The sequence below is a fragment of the Pomacea canaliculata genome, linkage group LG9 (assembly GCF_003073045.1).
Source record: "Pomacea canaliculata isolate SZHN2017 linkage group LG9, ASM307304v1, whole genome shotgun sequence".
In the NCBI taxonomy this organism is placed as follows: domain Eukaryota; kingdom Metazoa; phylum Mollusca; class Gastropoda; order Architaenioglossa; family Ampullariidae; genus Pomacea; species Pomacea canaliculata.
This window is the reverse complement of record NC_037598.1, coordinates 6058632-6076879: the sequence shown is the minus strand read 5'-3', so window position 1 is coordinate 6076879 and position 18248 is coordinate 6058632. Positions and strand designations below refer to the sequence as shown.

The 18248-nt window shown below is 43.0% G+C and overlaps 2 protein-coding genes, 1 long non-coding RNA gene and 1 other non-coding gene across 6 annotated transcripts; 1 reads left to right on the top strand and 3 right to left on the bottom strand.

Annotated features, from left to right (window-relative positions):
• Positions 1-136: 136 nt before the first annotated feature.
• On the bottom strand, positions 137-4365 carry LOC112572488 (zygote arrest protein 1-like). The gene is made up of 4 exons (XM_025252193.1): positions 4058-4365; positions 2979-3177; positions 1995-2101; positions 137-1711 (listed from the first exon to the last, which is right to left on the bottom strand). Exons 1-4 carry the CDS (start codon positions 4172-4174, stop codon positions 1523-1525), a joined length of 612 nt encoding a protein of 203 aa, XP_025107978.1. The 5' UTR covers positions 4175-4365; the 3' UTR covers positions 137-1522.
• Positions 4366-4871: 506 nt separating this feature from the next.
• Positions 4872-7261, bottom strand: LOC112572655. 2 transcript variants are annotated; one of them, XR_003101045.1, is made up of 3 exons: positions 6860-7261; positions 6194-6307; positions 4872-5852 (listed from the first exon to the last, which is right to left on the bottom strand). It is a non-coding gene; the product is annotated as an uncharacterized LOC112572655 (long non-coding RNA). The 2 variants fall into 2 exon arrangements; XR_003101044.1 differs by having other exon boundaries at positions 6194-6297; positions 6860-7255.
• Positions 5636-11865, top strand: LOC112572654 (secretory phospholipase A2 receptor-like). Of its 2 annotated transcripts, none has more exons than XM_025252426.1 (3): positions 5636-5871; positions 10479-10658; positions 11466-11825. In XM_025252426.1, exons 1-3 carry the CDS (start codon positions 5670-5672, stop codon positions 11699-11701), a joined length of 618 nt encoding a protein of 205 aa, XP_025108211.1. In that variant the 5' UTR covers positions 5636-5669; the 3' UTR covers positions 11702-11825. The 2 variants fall into 2 exon arrangements, with proteins under 2 accessions (XP_025108211.1, XP_025108210.1); XM_025252425.1 differs by lacking the exon at positions 5636-5871 and adding an exon at positions 8084-10015 and having other exon boundaries at positions 11466-11865.
• A 4767-nt stretch (positions 11866-16632) lies between these two features.
• Positions 16633-16704, bottom strand: Trnad-guc. The gene has a single exon. It is a non-coding gene; the product is annotated as a tRNA-Asp (tRNA).
• Positions 16705-18248: the final 1544 nt, after the last annotated feature.

Here is an 18248-nt window from a genome sequence, read left to right as displayed (position 1 = left end):
ATGTACATGTCCTTTTTGTTTGTTCTGAGAAATGTTTACTGAAGAGTCAGTCAAAGAATTTGCATTATTCCTCTTCTTTCGACATGCAGCAAAACAATTACACAGGCAGTTATACATGCAAATACAGACAAAAGTGTGTTTGTGGTAGCTGAGTGTTTATTATGGCGAACATTTAGTCACCTTGGGTCACATTTTAGTTTTGTGATAAAAGCTCAACTCACCAGAAAAGCTCAATCTTATTCTACAAAAGTTTAAGCTTTTTTACATTTAGACCTCAATCTGAGTAAAAGAAACTAAAACACTACATCATTACACAACAAAGGCATTAAAATAACAAAAGAGACAAATTAGGGTATGTACAAATATTGGGGTTGAGGACTGAATTGACAGGAATTACAATTTCCGACTAATGAATAAGTAACATGTGGAAACATTTTCCCTTTGTCAGTGTTAGTAAAAGGTGTTTAGGTAGGATGGGAAGCCTCTGTAAGCGATCAAAGGTTTTGATATAGGTATAGGAATCCTGCTTTGGACTTGTATAAACTGGAAATGTGAAGATTGTTTCAAAGAACACTACCCGAATATTTAAGGCTCGTCTTGAGTAAGTCGAGTTTTGGTATGGGAGTATTGAGCATTGATGCACCCTTTTATTATTTTGGTAGAGAAAAAATGTAGAAAGTCTAGTATTTTATAGACAAGCATAATTTTGTGGAATATTAATCTGATTATTAATGGCAGAACTCATAGAGACAGGAAATCGCTAGGGTGTATTTTTACAAGTAGCATCGATTGAGAGCTATCGTTTGACTACCAACAAGAGGCTTTATTGAAGCCCAATGGTCCGCCGAATTTAGGTTGGAGGATTCAAAATATATAATGTTTAATTCTAGAGAAGAGATAGACTTCCTGTATTATAGTTTTGCTTATGGTTAAGATTTATTAGGACCATGAAAAATTGTTAAAATAGTCATACCTAGAAGTTAACACCTCTTAACTTTTGTTATTGAATGGGTAATGAGATGGATTTCAGGAAATGGGACGGTTAGGGTTAGTGTTCTACTTGGTTGTTAAAAGCATAGCTTCTGTGTTCAGAGGGTTGAGTGCCATGCGGTTAGTTCGATCCAGGACTTGAGTGTGTGTGTGTTTGCTAGAGATGGAGAGGAGACACAGAGAGGAACAGAGACAGAGATAACATATATGATTATTTTCTGTGTGAGTAAATAATTGAAGGGCAAAGCTCTCTTGTTAGATGACATTTAATCCCGCGTACAAGATCCAAGTGCACGAACATCTTCCAAAGCAGCCAAATCATCGTTAGGGACAAACTGCCTCAACCGAGACTATCAAGGCCAAGCATTTACAAGGAAGTTGTTATTCTCTTGCTCACTCCCTCCTCCATCTTCTTGGTGTCTGCTTGCATGTGCCAGACTTCGGCCATTCTCCTGCTGCATGGCCAAGATGCCAACAAACCGCCTTCTAAACGTGAGGCCCCTGAGAGGAGGAGATGAGTGAAGCTGAGTGCTTAAGACTGGGTACAAGGGCGACCAGCGCGGCATCTGTGGCAGAGGTCGCTGCGGTGCGGTTTGTTGACGTCAACATGGCGCTTTTGGCAGCCACACTGGTGTTCCCCACACAGCGAGCAGCGCAGTGGCTCCACCTGGTAAGGGAGGCAACCAATCCGGCATTTTTTGCAATCCTGTTGGTACAGGGGCTGTGAAAATATAAGTTTGACTGCGTGAGAGACGTAGAATTGCAGAAATACAGAAATAAAATCCTCAAACAAAACAACAAACAAGGCCAAAACCAACATATGCAAGCTTGTAGTTGCAAAAAAACGAATAAACTGCGACTGCTGCGGGTGATGATGATAAGGAGGAGGAGGAGGAGGAGGAGGAGGAGGAGGAGGAGGAGGAGGAGCAGCAGCTGTTTTCAGCCAAGGGCCTGAGTGAAGAGTGTGAAGTCACAATGTTCCGAAAAGACAGGAAATAGCTTACTCTCAAAATGTCTTTCTCTACCCTGCAGTAGACATTTGCACTCTCCCACAGTTGTCTGCACGAGGAACATTTAAAGAAACCGTAACATCTCTTCTCTCTGAAATCGTCTAAAACAAACAAAACAGACAAACAAGCAAATCACTATTGTTTCATGGTTTCTGAAGATTAAAATTCTTGTCTAGTTCGGCCGGCCCTCAGCATTCCACAGACATAAATATTTGTGTGTTATAAATGGTCAACTGTATGCTATTGACTATACTATACATTTATATATCGTGTTTCTCCGAAAATAATGCCGAACCCAAAAATAAGCGCTAAAATGATGTTTCAGGATGCAGGTGAAACAAGCCCTAACCCTAATATAATCCCTAGTTAAGATCGTCAGGCAGACAGACGGAGTTCGTTCGTCCTTTATAACACACGACAGACATATTTAATTATAAAGTTATGATATTCATGTATAAATAAATATACTATAGCTCATGACGATGTGCCAGATGAAGGTGACATGACTATTGGAATACATGTAGATTTTTACACATGACAAAAATATGACATCCCCTGAAAATAAGCCCGAATTCCTATTTTGGAACAAAAATTAATATCAGACTCTGTACTATCCTCTTATCTTCGAGAAAATGTGTGTGTCTGTGTTTTTTTTTTTCTTTACCAATATTTCTTTCGTGCTTTATTGAAGCCACCCCAATATTTTGGACTGGGATGTGGCAGAACTTCACTATCAAGGCTGTTCTTTACCATGCAAACTGCAGAAGCATCCAAATTCCAAAATGTCCCACTGTACTGGCAAATGAACTGGTAAACAAATTTGCTCTTAACATTTGACCAGAGGTGCAATGTTACGACCGTTCGCCCCCTCCCCACAAACCACCGATTTCTTGGGACCTTCACATACAACTTTGCCAAACTTGGTCGAAAATTCCATATTTGGCCGGTTAAAAAGAACATTTAAACCTCTTGACTCACCTTCGTCATCGTAGTAGTCATTCTCTTCTCCGTAGTAATCGTCTTCATTGTCGTAATAATCTTCCTCTTCTGGTGCATAGTCATAGTAATCATACGGATCATATTCCTCTTCTGCTGTGTAGTCATCGTAATCATACGGATCATAGTCCTCGTAATGGTTGTAATGGTCATCATAGTTGTCATCATAGTCATCATAGTCCTGATAATAGCGTTGAATTACATAACATACACATGCATACAAAACTACACACTTTTTGTTACTTCCTCTTCTTATAATTATTATTAATTAAAAACCACCCATATAACACTTTTCCCACTGAATAGCTCATAAGATTTTAGAAAAAAATGGATGAAAAAAACATTCCAATAAACATAGCAATTTGTTATTTCCACGTCAACGCCAGCGACCACAACCGCGGCAAAAGCAGTCTCCAAGCAACAGATTCAGAACATTTGAAAGATTTTTTGTTTTCTAATACCACTGCTCCTTGGTTTTAGAACACATGAACGTTTTTATTTATTTTTTTTAATTATTATTATTGAAGTGGCTGGATGTGATCTTGTTCAAATTAATCAACAAAAACGAAAAAATAGGAGTGAATATTTTTTGATGTCATGTTGATGCAAGGATTCTTAAATTCTTCTGTTTTTCGCTCAATCACAAATTGTCACCACAACATCTACTATTGCTTCAGCCAACCAAGAAGCAATCATTGGGACAACAATCGACCCGCCAAAATATTGCCTAGTGTAACCACCACCACCACCACCACCATCACCACCACCACCACGTTACTGCGGCATCGTTTCAGGAACCACCTGGTTCACTAAAGTTGTTGCCAAACTCACAGACAAAAAGTAAGACAAGGAGACGATGTTCGAAATTCAGCAAATGCTCAATGCAGAGGTGTTGTGATTTGTTTACACCAGCTTGTTTACTTCTCATACCTGCAAGCGGTTAGTGTTACACCGACGTGACCTCCTCCATGACCCAAACTGCTCTTGTACACGATTAGTTCAAGGCTTTATGCATTACTCTACGAATGATTTGCCTCACATCCATATATATAAAAACATACCTCTTCGTTGCAGTCGTTGTCCCTAAATCCAGGGTTAATTCCAGGTGGGGCAAAAAATATTTTGGGTGGTAAGCCAGTTTGGTTCGGACCAGTGTAGCAGGGAATAAACGCTGCCATTACAGCTTGAAAATTCTTAGAAATAAAATAGTGCAAAAGAAATTAACTTCGGAGATAACAATTTAAAAAAAAACAACTGTGATTTAGCCTACACTTGCAGACTTGGAGTTAGTTGACTGAACACTATATGGACTCTGGCATTCTTCACTATCCGTACACTGATCTACACATACCCCGTCATCGCTAATTTTAAACAGCCACGCAATGGCAAAATCCAGTATTACCCAACACAACTTTGCCATGATGAAGGACGATATAAATAGGATAATGAACTAAATACTAACAGTGACAGGTGAACTGAGCGCTGTCACCGTGTGTAGCAAATGCTGAGTCAGGTGACAGCCTTAAGGTTCACACTACCTCGTATAAGCTGCACAAATCCCTGGTTGTGGAGAACCTTCTCTTCTGAAGCAGGTTGCCCCATAATGTTTTACTCAAAGAATGGCGACCTTCTTTTACTAGCGCAATCAGAAAAGGAGTAAAGCCGACAGTTGCTTGGTTGACTGTTGTCGAAAACAAAATAGTGTTGTCAAATGTTTTTGTGTGATTGTAAAGTGTTTGCGAAGACTGTATGCGTCCCTCTTTGTTTTTTTTTAAATAAATATTTACTTACGAGCTTGTCAAGGAGTTTACATAATGCTTCTTATTTTAACATAGAGGGACAGTTACACAGACACACATGCATAAGTAGACAATGTTGTGCTTATATTGTCTTTATTATAGTCAAAAGTCACGTGTCACAATTATGACACAAACAATGGAAATAACACAGGTTCACAGCCAGAAAAGATGGTTAAATTCGTTACATTTAATTAAGAACCAGTCACCTTAGGCCCAAGACCTCGCACTCTAGCCAAATACAAACTCGCAAAAACTGACTTTGTCAAATTTCATTTCTATATATCCACCTGTACACAAGCAGCTGTACAATGCGTACATATCTACATATGTATATGTTATGGTGTACATATCTGATACTGTTTTGCTGTTTGAAAAGTGCAATTTTTTATCTCTCTATCTCTGTAACTGCGACAGAGCCTATAAAACTGACATAAATCAGTGGGAGAGTCTTGTAAAGTAGATAGGATGGTGTGCAGGGTGACAAAAGTCATTTCAAGTTCGTAGCTCACCAGATAAAGCCTGATGTAATAACTGTTATTCTAGGAAGACACAAAGATTAGCCTATGGTGTCTGAATAATCTGAGCACTTTGTACAGGCAGAAAATAGTTTTAAGTATTAGCAGCAGCATTGTGTAGATACAAGCATGTACTGTGACCAGCAAGAAGGAAACAGTGGGTGGGTTCGTTGGTGTAGCAGGAAGTGCTTAAGTTCACCATACTGGTGAGAGAGAGAGGGATCGAAGTACCTGGTGTGACATACTGAGAGTGTCCGGAGATGAATCTTACAAGTTTCCTGGTGACAAGCTAGTATTTGATAACCACAACACTATCAAGGGAGATAAGCCGGGGATGTAGTTGGCAGTCATTGCTGCTGATGCTGACAGGGACGACCAGAGCGACACCTGTGGCAGAGGTCGCTGCGATGGGGTTTGTTGGGGTCAGTGCGTCGCCTCTTGCAGCTACAGTCAGTTTCTCCGCAGAGCGAGCAACGGATGGGCTCCACTTTGTCAGGGAGACAACCAATGCCGCATTTCTTGCAGTCCTGTTTGTACAGGGGCTGTGGGACGTGTGTACAGGTATTTATAGGTATTTACATGCTGCCAGCAGTATGTACATCTGATTGCATATGACAGATGAAAACAGGGCATGGAATTCCCTTCTCGCACAGACAAGCGCACACGCACTTACAGAAGCACTCGTCCCTCACCTCCCCTACACACACACCCTCACACACACACACAGAGGATGGCAGACCAATGACATGGGACAGGGTACATAACATGATTACCGTAGTTTAAAAAAATTCGATAAGATTGTGATCTACTGTGAAAACGAAGTAATATTAAAAAGTAATATTAAAAGTAATATTAAAAAAATGACAGCACTGCAAAAACTTACAGTCAGGGTGCCGCCAGAGTCTCTACAGAAAACAAAGGAACTCTCCCACCGCTGCTTGCAGTTGGGGCATTGGAAGAAACCGTAACACCTCTTCTCCATGAAACCTGAAAAGAGCTATAGCAATTTTTATAGGATTGCACAACCTACTCGTCTATTTAATCAAATTTATGTCCATTTTTGAAGTCAGTCGCATTTATTTATCTTACTATCTACGAGTACTTCCTTACCAAAACATGACTGGAAATTTCTTTGAATTTCTACAAGCTTTCTGTGTAAAACAACCAAGTACGAAAGTAGATCTCTGTCTCTTCCAGTTATGAATGCAGCAAAAAAAAAAAAAAACATTTTTACATTTCCTCGTTACGACCATTTTGTCAATGAAAGATATATTCGTGAGTAACTGTGTATGAGTTATACTTAGTAACAGCTCGGCATCCCTATTTACGGAATCCTTACACTGGTTCAGACCGCCGATATAATCAGACTAGGTAAACTACTGGACATATAAAATACAGATTGCAAAAAATTTCTTTCTTTCACATGTAAAGATCACACCAAGAGCATCTACTGGTGTCAGACACGAATTGTACATCAACAGACAGGTAGGGAGCTCCACCGCTGTATCCTCATGAATGTTCAGGTCGATAAATGGATTAAAACACTCACCTCGCAAATTGAGAAGAAAACTCAAAGACGGAGGACGAACAGATTGCTGTGTTTGGAGAGATTCGCTATTGTGAACTGAAAAGCTCGCCGTCTGTCTCGTCTGAAGCGAAACAAGTGATCATGAAAGAGAGGAAGCGTGAAAGCGAAAGTAGACTGTTCCAGGCAAGCTACCTGCTGCCGATGATGCATCACGGAACAGATAGCAGCAGCCTGCGGAGGCGGCAGAGGAGGCGACGACAGCAGCGAAAATAGAAGACGAGGCTGTGAAGGCCGAGGTGGAAATGTTGATATGTGATGTGGGCTCTGTTTTACCTTATTAGGCAAACGACAGTTATTCTAAGAAAAGAAAAGTAACACAACCAGCGAAATGCTGTCATTACCAGTCACATATTTATCCTAGTTTCTTCTGACACCTGGATTGAGAGTGATGTCCCTTCGCCTTACCTTCGTACTTAAAGTTTTTAACGTTTACTTATTGTGAGTTTCGTGTCTACTAATAGATACACATCGCTTTATCGTCGTTGTACTGAAATGTTTGCTTGTCTGCGGCTGTTCGGTTTTAATCGACAGTAGTATATTGTCCCAACAACTGCCTGCCTCCTCTCTCTGCCCGTTGCGGTTTCTTTGCACAATTCGCCGGTAAGATCACACAGTCAATACAGTGTGTAATACCCTCTCTTTTAAAGAGATATAACATATAATTCCACTTCATTTACTTCGTTATCATGTAGATCCTAGCAATCTAAGGATGATTTGATATATATATATAAAATTTCTAAGTATCAACTAAACTGTTTTTATCACAGGTTAATAATGACTTGGTATGTTTGAACTGTGAACTGTAAAACTGTAATTCGTAAACATCCTAATCTGTGAAAAAATGCCACACTCCTGCATTTGCCATTTTTGACTTTTGTGTTCAGTTGAATATGGTGATCATAGAACTCCGTTTTCTGTGATATCCTTTTCTGCAGCAGATTACAACAGTGTTTCGACAGAAAGTAGCAACCGGCCAAAACTATACATATATGTATATGTAAGCAAACGGAGCTGTGAAGCATGAAGGCTAATGATAAGTCGAAAATATTATATTGGTGGATCTGCATTGCTTTTCTTCCGACGGCTTGTGAGCTCATTATAGTTTTCCTGCAGACTACCCTATGAGTAGCAACAACAAAAACCCTATTTGATCTGTTCTATGATTGGAACTCTGGAACTATAATGTGGATAGGAGCATTTGAGGCCTAGAATAGTTTTTCTAATGAATCGAGCAAGCTGACAGCGACTGCTAGTCAACATCTTTTATCATCTAATATCACATTCTGTAGACAATACGTTTACATGTTGCTTGCGTGCATCCGTTTGTGTGTGTGGGTCTTTGTAAAGCGACCTGAGGCTGCCCATAGAGCTGAGATATGGTGTTATATGAGTTAACTTTATTTACTACTACCACATCATCATCATCATTATTGTCATAATCATAATAATCACATTTATATAGCGTCTTTCTCCAGCATTAGCCGGACTCAAAGCGTTTTACTTACAAGCGCGAGCTCACTTTTTAGGACAGACATCAAAGGCACCTTCATCAACATACACAGAAACACGCAGACACAATGCACAGCAACATAAGATGATTGAGAGAGAGGTTTACCTACCAGACTGTCCACGAGTGTGAAGTCCAGATCCAGTAACCGCCTGCAGCCAAACATGGCCACCAACTTTAATCAGTGAGCAGAATGTGGAAGATTGGAAAACTGTAAAGTTGCACCTCCACAAAGAAAGGTCTCGAGTTCGTAGGACTAAGGAAGTTACGGGTTAGTAGTGGATTGGAAAGCTTCCATTTAATTAATTTCCAAGGTCTTGTTGTGTCGTGCCGCCCTGTTGTCTTGGCTCAGTGGAGTGATTATGGCCCTTTGTACGCTCTTCAAAGCGTCGCACTTGTGCTTCAGGGGAAATAACTTGTCACCTGATCAAAAGACTCAGTTGTTGGACTTTTTGAGCAGGAGCAGGCGCTCCAGTGATGAAATGTTCTTCCAAGGCTACCACTGCCCCCAGCAGTTTGCCTCGGAGGTTGCCTAACTACAAACAACAGTTCCTGCTTGGACTTAGAACATTGAGTGTTAAGACAGAACGAAATGAAGTTTAACACTTCTAACACTCTCTCCAGCAGTGTCCATCCCTTCTATTTCAATAAAAGAAACTTTTTCCCCACAGGTCTTCAGTTTTTTTAAAAACGGTATTAAGAAATGATAAAACCACACGAGAGGGATTTGAGTACACTATTCTTGGGCTCTGAAAGTATCATTAACGACAAGAATTAGGTATGAAACATCATTAAATATAGCAGCAACATGCCTCGCCCGAAGCTACACACACACATACACACTGACAAGGACCATGTATTCAAACATTAGCAAATGCAGTATCAACTATACCTCACTCGCAACCATACGCATGCAGACACACTTAGCAAACACACATACATTGCTGCAGTTATCTGGCAGATATTCGAATGAGCACCTTTTTGTTTTTGTTTTTGTTTTGTTTTTTGCAACTAAGCTGTTCAAACTGCTGCAGCAGAATGAGTTCCGGCAGTACTCATTCAGACCTGTCTTTTGATGACGCCGCTCTAATCCCTGACCACAGCAAACACAATCTCATTCTAAGGCTACCCAGGCAGATTAAATTGCACAACCGGCCTTCCACTGCCGACTAGACAACACAAAGGCCTCTAAAGAAGCTCGGAGTAGGGTGGGGGGAACCCTACCTGTCTCCATGATTGCGCCGCTAGGATTTATTTGCCAGGAGTGGTACCCGAGTGGTTATAGGTTTCCGCCACGATGTGGTCGTGTTCCACCCGGGTCGTGCTGCTAGTCGGCGCCATCTTTCTGAAGAGTCTGCATGGCAGGAGAGAAGATGTCTGGAAGAGGCTGGCGCTGAGCAGTACAGACGGGGCTTACATCATGGACAGTTTCCAGTCTGTGGCTGCTGTGTCGTCTGAGATCGGGTGCGCGGTGACCTGCAGTAAAGAGGTCACGTGTCATAGTTTCTTATACAGCAGGTCGAGTGGTCAGTGTTTCCAGACGCCCAGCTTCAAGAAAGAGAAGAGCGCATTCCAGGGACAGCTTGCCTACCACGTGCATTATGATGGGGGTGAGAGATTCTTGATTTAAAAATTGGTAACAATCGCTATTCACTTAGCTTGCTTGATTGTTTTTTTTTTTTTGCTTTTTTGCTCTCCCTCACTCATGGAGTAAGTTAAACATTACAGAAAGGTTCTATACAGCAACATGCACAAACCATAATCTTTAACCCTCCTGTAGACGGAAGTTTAATCCTGGAAATGTTGGTCAAATAAACGGTGTGAATTTGCATAGGTATAAACCACACACACACATTTCAAAGTTTGATGCTTTTGCTTCATATTCATGAAGGTGGACACACTCCAAAAACTGTTGTTTCTTTGGCCTAATTAACTGCACCTTTGACACAGAATATTAGTTAGGCTTAAAACAAAAACCCTTGTTTCTATGACTTATGATATGAAAATACTTTGTTTCTTTGGCTTACATGACTTGAAAATACTTTGTTTCATTGGCTACGTTGTCTTGCCCAGCCATTTGTCCGCTTCGCAAGGACTACGACTTCCCTTCTGCCTCCCTTTGCTGGCGACTGATGACGACGGAGGCGACGTTCGATGCAGCCCGTGAGCAGTGCGCACTTGACGGCGCGAGTCTGTTGACCATCAAGACAGAGGAAAGCCGGGCGTTGATAAGCACCTACCTTAACGGACTGGGTGCGTGACGTCATTACATTGCCTTATAAGGGAGGAGGATTGTTGGGATGTATGTACATGTATAGCCTTCCCCCCGTACTCCCGAGTCTTTCCTCCACATCTTTCAGCTGTTCCCCATATTCCCTATTCCTCACACTGAAAAATCCCTTTGATGGAAGTATTTTGCTCAGTTAGCAACAAGAACGCTATGCATCCTCTATGTCAGTCCACATTATGTCTTATATATCCTCTATGTCAGTTAACATTACGTGTGGATTCATGCGGTTCCTAAGTCTGGGAGATATTACCAAAAGGAAGTAACTCTGTCATTACTGTTAAAAGAGATTTGCGTTTTGATCTCCCTTGGAACAGTTCGCGTAACAAACATCCGGTGAACGGGAGGAACTCTGTACAGTTCTGAGTTTCCTGCTCAATCACAAGGGTTTTCGGCAATTACTAGAATTAATAAGAGAGACTTCAGCTAAATTGACGTTTCTGAACGTTGGGTAAAAAGTGAAAAAAGTGATGTTCCATTGATCCAGCTAGTAAACTTCGCTTTTCTTGTCATCCATATCTTCTACCATCTTTAACCTCAACTGCAATAAGCTAGCCGTTGTCTGGAGATCACAGAACCCAGACTTGATAAGACATACATGCATGCATACCTACACGACCACGCAGGCACACACACACACAGAGTGCGGTCTTTAAAGACTTCAGACACCAGAATTTAAGTGGTCAGAGTTAATAAGTAGAATTACATGCCTTAAAATTTATTTCTTATCTGACGACAAGGTGTTATGATATCCCCCCCCTCCTCTTCCGCAGGGGGGAAGGTGAAGCAGGTGTGGCTGGACGCAGTAGCCTGGCAAACGAACCAGTCGTGGATGTGGAGTGACGGGGAAGTCTTCAACTCCACCTTTTCCCTGTGGCGCGTGCAGGTGCCGTTCAACACAGAAGTAGAGAGGTGTGTCAAGACACAACCTGACGGAACGTACTACCTGAGGACAGCCGTTTGCACTCAGGTGTTGCCCTACATCTGCCAACTCCTTCTGCCAGTCTGAATGCCTTCATCTCACCAGAGTGATGTCCAGAGCTCAGGCTGTATTCGCCCGACCGTGGTTTTCTCTGTATAACATCCAGATGTTAAAGACAGAGACGAAGAGTGAAATGAAATAAATATTTTACATGTTAATAATATTTTATTTGTCAGTCTGTTCCCTTGTCTGTCTCCATGTCAGTGTGCATTTTTGTGTCTGCTTTTTCGTTCAGATTGAACATCTTTCCCATATCACTCCTGATAAATGCACGTTTCTTGGAAACAATTCAAGCTTTAAGCCTAGATCCTCGCTTCTTTGTTGTCATCCTTCCTGTGTAGTCTGTGGTAGTTTGACCACGAACTTATTACTGGACTGCTGGCAGACGATTTTTTTTCCAGCTAACTACTAAAACGAGGCAGGTTTGTACAAAGCTTCCTGTTTAGTCACATTCATTGTTAAGGCTCGCCGAGACTAACAGTGGACTATTGGTCTCGGCAGACAGACAGCAGTCCACCTACAGACGTCAGGTGCCGTTGTGTACCCGGTCCAGTCAACGCGTGGTAAGTCAGGTGGCGGGGTGCAGACGTTATAGGTTGAAGGGCAAGTAAATACTCACGCGAGAAAGGCGATTATCTACCATGTCAGTCGCCATGATGTTCGGCATTGTCTAGTGTGGACAGGGCGAAACCTCTTGAAGCACCACGCAGGACCCCAAGAATATACTGTGTCTATATGTAGCAGGGTTAGATGTGATTCTTCCCCCAGTCTCTCCACAACACCAAACACAACACTGTCGTGGGTTCTAGATGGTTTTAATCCGACGCCAGTCGATATTTCTGGCAGTGGCGAACCTTGATCTCACATACTTTCTCTCTCACACTAACTGCCCTGTCCCCTTATATACCCCTCGGGTGGGTCACTTTTCGCGGTCTTCTGCATCAGCACTATTTCCCGCAAGCATCAGCACTTTTCCCGCATGCATCAGCAAAACTATTTTCGCCCTCTTATGAATCAGCACTTTTTCCCGCAAACATCAGCACTTTTCCCGCATGCATCAGCAAAACTATTTTCGGCCTCTTCCGGTGACCACCCACCATCGCCGCCCCCTTGTCTACACACTACCATATACACCCCCTCGAGGAGAAATGTTGTCCTCGACATTTAAAACTAGAACCCCTATTTTTCCATATGTAACGTGCTATAAAAATATATACATCTTAGGCAAACTTATAAACATAAATGTACAAATTGTTGCTGTAGTCATGTTGTGTTTATAACAGTGGCCAGACAGCCTTAATGAGCGTGGTCACCACAGTCTCAGGCAGTTTTTCTAAAGATAGTTTGCTCAGCAGCATTTTCAGTTTGTCACATTTAAAGCTATAATTGTCTAGTGTTTGCTGCTGGCGAAGTATGTAGTCTTCGCTCCTCATCCACGTCGGTTGCTGACGTGGCCTTGTGGACTCTCGCGGGGCGTGGCGTGGTGACGGGGGCGGGGTAACCACCGTACGTTGCGTAGCCCCCTCCTTATCTCTCCCTCCTTCCTGCACACCCGGCACTTCACTGTCGTTGTCATTAGGCAGTGGAGGAAGGGTGGTGCCTTCTGAATCTGGATCAGGGAGTGGCCTGGGTGGTTCTGCCTCAGTGTCCTCTCTTTCTTGCTGTTCTTGGTCACTGTCATCACTCGCCGGCGGCTGTCCTCTTGATCTGGTGGTTGGCGGCCGGGTATGTACGACCACAGAGCTAGACGTGTCACTGTCGCTCTCATTTTCACCGGCGGATGACTCTGCACTAGATGTGTCGTCCTTTCTGAACTGGCGGCGTGGCTTTCGTTTCCTCCGATAAAGCGAGTAATCCCTCGCATCTTCTGGTTGATGCGCATCCTGTATTAATCCGCCCACTGGTAGCAACATGCTGCGGCGAAGAGTCCGTTTTTTCTTTGATCCATTTGTATGCTCAGTTGCGTCCTTTACACGTTTGAATTTGCCATCATCAGTTCCGCTGGTTCCAGAATTGTCGGTTCACACACTAATCTCGTCTGTGTGCGACTGCTGTTTCACTGTCAAATCAGGCGAGATAACCACTGAGTTTACAGAGTTTGGTGCCGCTTCCGTCATACCTATGGCACTTTCACACGGAACATTGTTAACTGGTCTGATGGTCGTTGTCTGTAAACCGCGCGCGTACGGCTTCTTGCGATTTATGCGCGGCGCTCTGTTCCGCATCGCTAGGCAGCGAAAGGTGCGATGCAGCACTGGTTGCAGCTGTGCGTCCTGCAGGAATTGGGATCCTTGCTTGTCTTGTGCCTGGTGCATAAGCTGTTCCAGGACATTGGTACCTAGCTGCACCGGAACACTGTCCCTATATCTGGTTGCTGGGATGACCAGCAGTAAGCAGGGGAGACTATCAGTCCCGCCCCCTGCCCCCTCCACTCGTATGTCCGCTTGGATGTATCCTAAGTACGGGAGCAGTCGGCCATCCGCACACTCAATACGTAACACTTCTTGAAGCGGACGGACGGCCAGGTGTGCCAGCTTCTGGCGATGGAATGTCTCCGTCACCGTAGATACAGTGACACCTGTATCCAGCAGCGCTGCCGTGGCCACACCTTCGATGCAGACATCTACACATGTGCTGGGACCTATCAATGTTTTCTCGCCAGCGGGGCCGTGTGCCGGCGAACGTTGGTCAACCCGTTGCCCCTTTCTGCAGGTCAGCCTGTAGTTTAGGGGCTTGCGCAGATGGTCAATGCGCATGCGACACCCCACTTTGATGTGGCCCTTGCCGCCACACCTGAAGCATGTAGGCCCGTCGTCCTCGTAGCTGGAGCGTGGTGGTGTAGCGGGATGAATCGTTGAGCAATATGAATCGTTGAAGCGAGGCATGCTCATGCGTAGAAACTATGGATCTTCTAGGGTTGTTGAATGAATTAGCAGACATTTTCGTGGTATTTTACTAAATCAAAACCAATAATAAAGCGTGAGTTGTATGTGTTTAGCTTTTTCATGTTGTTTTTATTTAAATTTGACGTGTATTTACTCTTTAGCAGACGATCAAACACCCACTCGCGCAGGGATATCAAACAAAAATAGTCCACTATCCACATCACTTGCAAGCTATAATAATTTGAACCTAAACGTTTCATTTGTTTATCAACTGTTAAATTTAACTTTTTAGTATTTTATTTCTTGTTAGGTTCAGTACATTCTCTTCGAATGCCTCGCTTCAACGATTCATATGGCTCAACGATTCATATTGCTACAGTGGCCGCTGGTTTAACGCCTTGCCAGCCGCAGGCTCGTTGCGTGGTCCTTGTTGCAGTTGGCGCCGCAACGACTGCACCTCGGCCGACAGCTTCCTCACCTCTGCATTCCAGTCTTCGGCCGGGATGGCTTGTGCAGCGTTGACCGCCGCTTGCTTTCCAGCGCCTGTCTTTGGTGCTGGTCCCTCGGCCTCCTGCTCAGCCTGCCTTAAGCTGCGAAATAGAGCGTCCACATCTGTCTCCATTGCGAACTTGTAGGCAGTGCGATCCTTTAGGGGTTGCCGTAGTCCTCCCCACAGTCTGCAGCGCAGCGTCTCGCTGTATGCGCGTCTTTCTATCAGGTGCGCACTCAGGGCTTGTGTCAGGATGTCTTCTATGCGACACCGCCACTGCGTGACATTCTCCCCGGCCTCCTGGCGCGCAGTGTAGAAGGACCCGAGTAGGTCTTGGTCACACACCACGAAATCAAAAATACTGTCAAATTTCTGCAACAGCTCGTTCAATGTCGCGTGCGGGCCCAGACGCATGGCCACTCTGGCCGCCTCGCCTCTCAAAGAACGGCGGACAGCCTCCAACACAACAGCGTCTGTATACCGCCCCCGCAAACACATCAGTTCATACTTCCACAGGTCCAGCGCTGTGTCGTTCTTGCCCCCGGAGAATGGCGGCAGTCGCGGTGTCTGTGGTCCGCTGGCATTCAGCGGCGCAGTCTCCACTCCATCCCTTGTCGCAGCGTACCCTGTCGCCCATTGGCGCAGGTCGGCAGAGGTGTCTGCTGTTGGCTTCACTTCCAAATTCCTGAAGGCCTCCAACACTCGCTTCTCCTCCTCTGTTAGTTCCATTGTCTCTGGCGGCACTAAGCTCACTTGAGATGTTCAGTTTCGCCCAGTGCCCCACATTGGGCGCCAAAAATGTAGCAGGGTTAGATGTGATTCTTCCCCCAGTCTCTCCACAACACCAAACACAACACTGTCGTGGGTTCTAGATGGTTTTAATCCGACGCCAGTCGATATTTCTGGCAGTGGCGAACCTTGATCTCACATACTTTCTCTCTCACACTAACTGCCCTGTCCCCTTATATACCCCTCGGGTGGGTCACTTTTCGCGGTCTTCTGCATCAGCACTATTTCCCGCAAGCATCAGCACTTTTTTCGCAAGCATCAGCACTTTTCCCGCATGCATCAGCAAAACTATTTTCGGCCTCTTCCGGTGACCACCCACCATCGCCGCCCCCTTGTCTACACACTACCATATATATAAAATGAATTTTATACTACCAGCCACTATTCAAAATACCCATCAAGATAAGAAAACGTAGACAAAAATAGGAACTCTCTCAAAGGGGTGAGTCGAAAAGAGTCACGTCCCCTTTAAAAAAAGAAAGAAAAGAAAAACCAAAAACCAAACCAAACCGATAATGAACTAAAAAATGAACCCATGTATGAACAGACACACTTGACAAAATAGATAGAAAAGCATAGATATAATCAAGAGATATAATCAGAGAGAAATAAAGACATCCACGGACCATTGAAAATTGAACCTGACTATACTGAATTTCGTACTAAACCCTACTCTTCATTTTCCTAAACAAAGCAAGAACTTTCATTATTTGTTAGGTCTGTTTAATGGAATCATGAGAATGATATCCACACTAGTAACAAAATCCGAAAACTGTATAAGCAAAAATAGTTTCCTCCCCGGCGGGGAATTGAACCCCGGTCTCCCGCGTGACAGGCGGGGATACTAACCACTATACTACCGAGGAAGCTGGCTTTCTGTCTCTTTTTTTCTCAGTTAATCTGAAGTCATGCATGAAGTTGAAAAGAGACTTCGCTGAACAATTAAATTTACTCGTGCTCATTTCTATTAAAAACTAAATTTCAACGAAGTGCGTGTTTGATGAAGCCAGATGCATGATGCAAAAAAAAAAAAAAAAAAAAAAAGCTGCATTTTATTTTATTTTCTCTTTTAAAGGAAACAGCTGAAATTAATTTTCTTTACCCACCTAGTCGTCCGGACAAAGATTCTTTATCCTATATAGGGTCTATGGTACAACTACCACCAGCACAATAGAGTGATTCATAACTTAAACACCCAAATATCTCGATCTCTGTCTCTTTATTTCACTTTCACTGCTTATCGCTTTTCCTAGCCGCCCCACAGGCAACTGTCTGAATATTTAAAAGCAAATCAAACAACGTGTTTACTCAGTGCAGTAAGTTTCCTTATTTCTCACCCTGAGCGACGTGTGTGTGTGAAGCACTACCTTCAGATCGAACAAAGCAGACGACAGCGACACACGCTGCAGTTTTCCCAGTCTTGCGCAATTCTTAACTTCCCGACCTAGAGAGTTCGCAAAAGGGAAGGAATCAACATGAAAATGTCTTACAATGTAGTTTTGTTCTGATTCGCAGCCCAAGGAGAAAGCAGGTGGTTTATTTATTATTATTATTATTATTATTATTATTATTATTATTATTATTATTATTATTATTATTATTATTATTATTATTATTATTATTATTATTATTATTAGGGTGCGCGTGTGAGTATTAGTCTTGAGGTTTACCGATGAATAACAGCGTAAAGGAGAAGGACCTTTCCACATTTCATTGCCACACACCTAAGTATTTCTTTTCCGAAGGATATTATCATATTCCTTCCAAATCATTCGAGGGAACCAATGGTTTTGGAGCAAAAATTAGGGACTTGGGAACTTTGGTTGACATATACGTTTACTTTTCTTTGCCAATACAATCGCTTAGCAGATGTTCGACTTTGGGAGTTGGGGGTGGGGGAGCAAACTTCATGCTGACAGTGAACGACGTTGACATTCTTGCCTCAGTATTTTTTTTTTTTTTTTTTTTTTGAGGGGTAGGCTGTCCTTGCCTTCCTTCGCAGGTTTCTACGCCACTGAAGTTCATGTGAGTTTTGGGCACTTTACACAGGAAGCGTCTAGTTCTTTACGATTTACACAGCTTGTATCGAAGGCCAGCTTTCAGAAACTAGGGGAGAATTTCTATTCATTAAACTTTATTTACCAATTAAGTACACTTTTATGATCAATTCATTTCAATAAACACTGTACCACTCATTTTTGTCCTCAAGCATTAAACTAAATCAAGACAATGAAATGTAAACAAAGAAAAAAAAAATTTCCAAGGACGGATTTATGGTCGACTGGATGTTGTGAAGTGTCATGAAGTCGTCTGCACCACAGAGTAATCAAACGCTTAATGCATCGGAAGGCAGATTTTTTAACTCTGGGCTTTTATTGTTTGAGAAACAACGCAGTTAACTTGAAAGAAA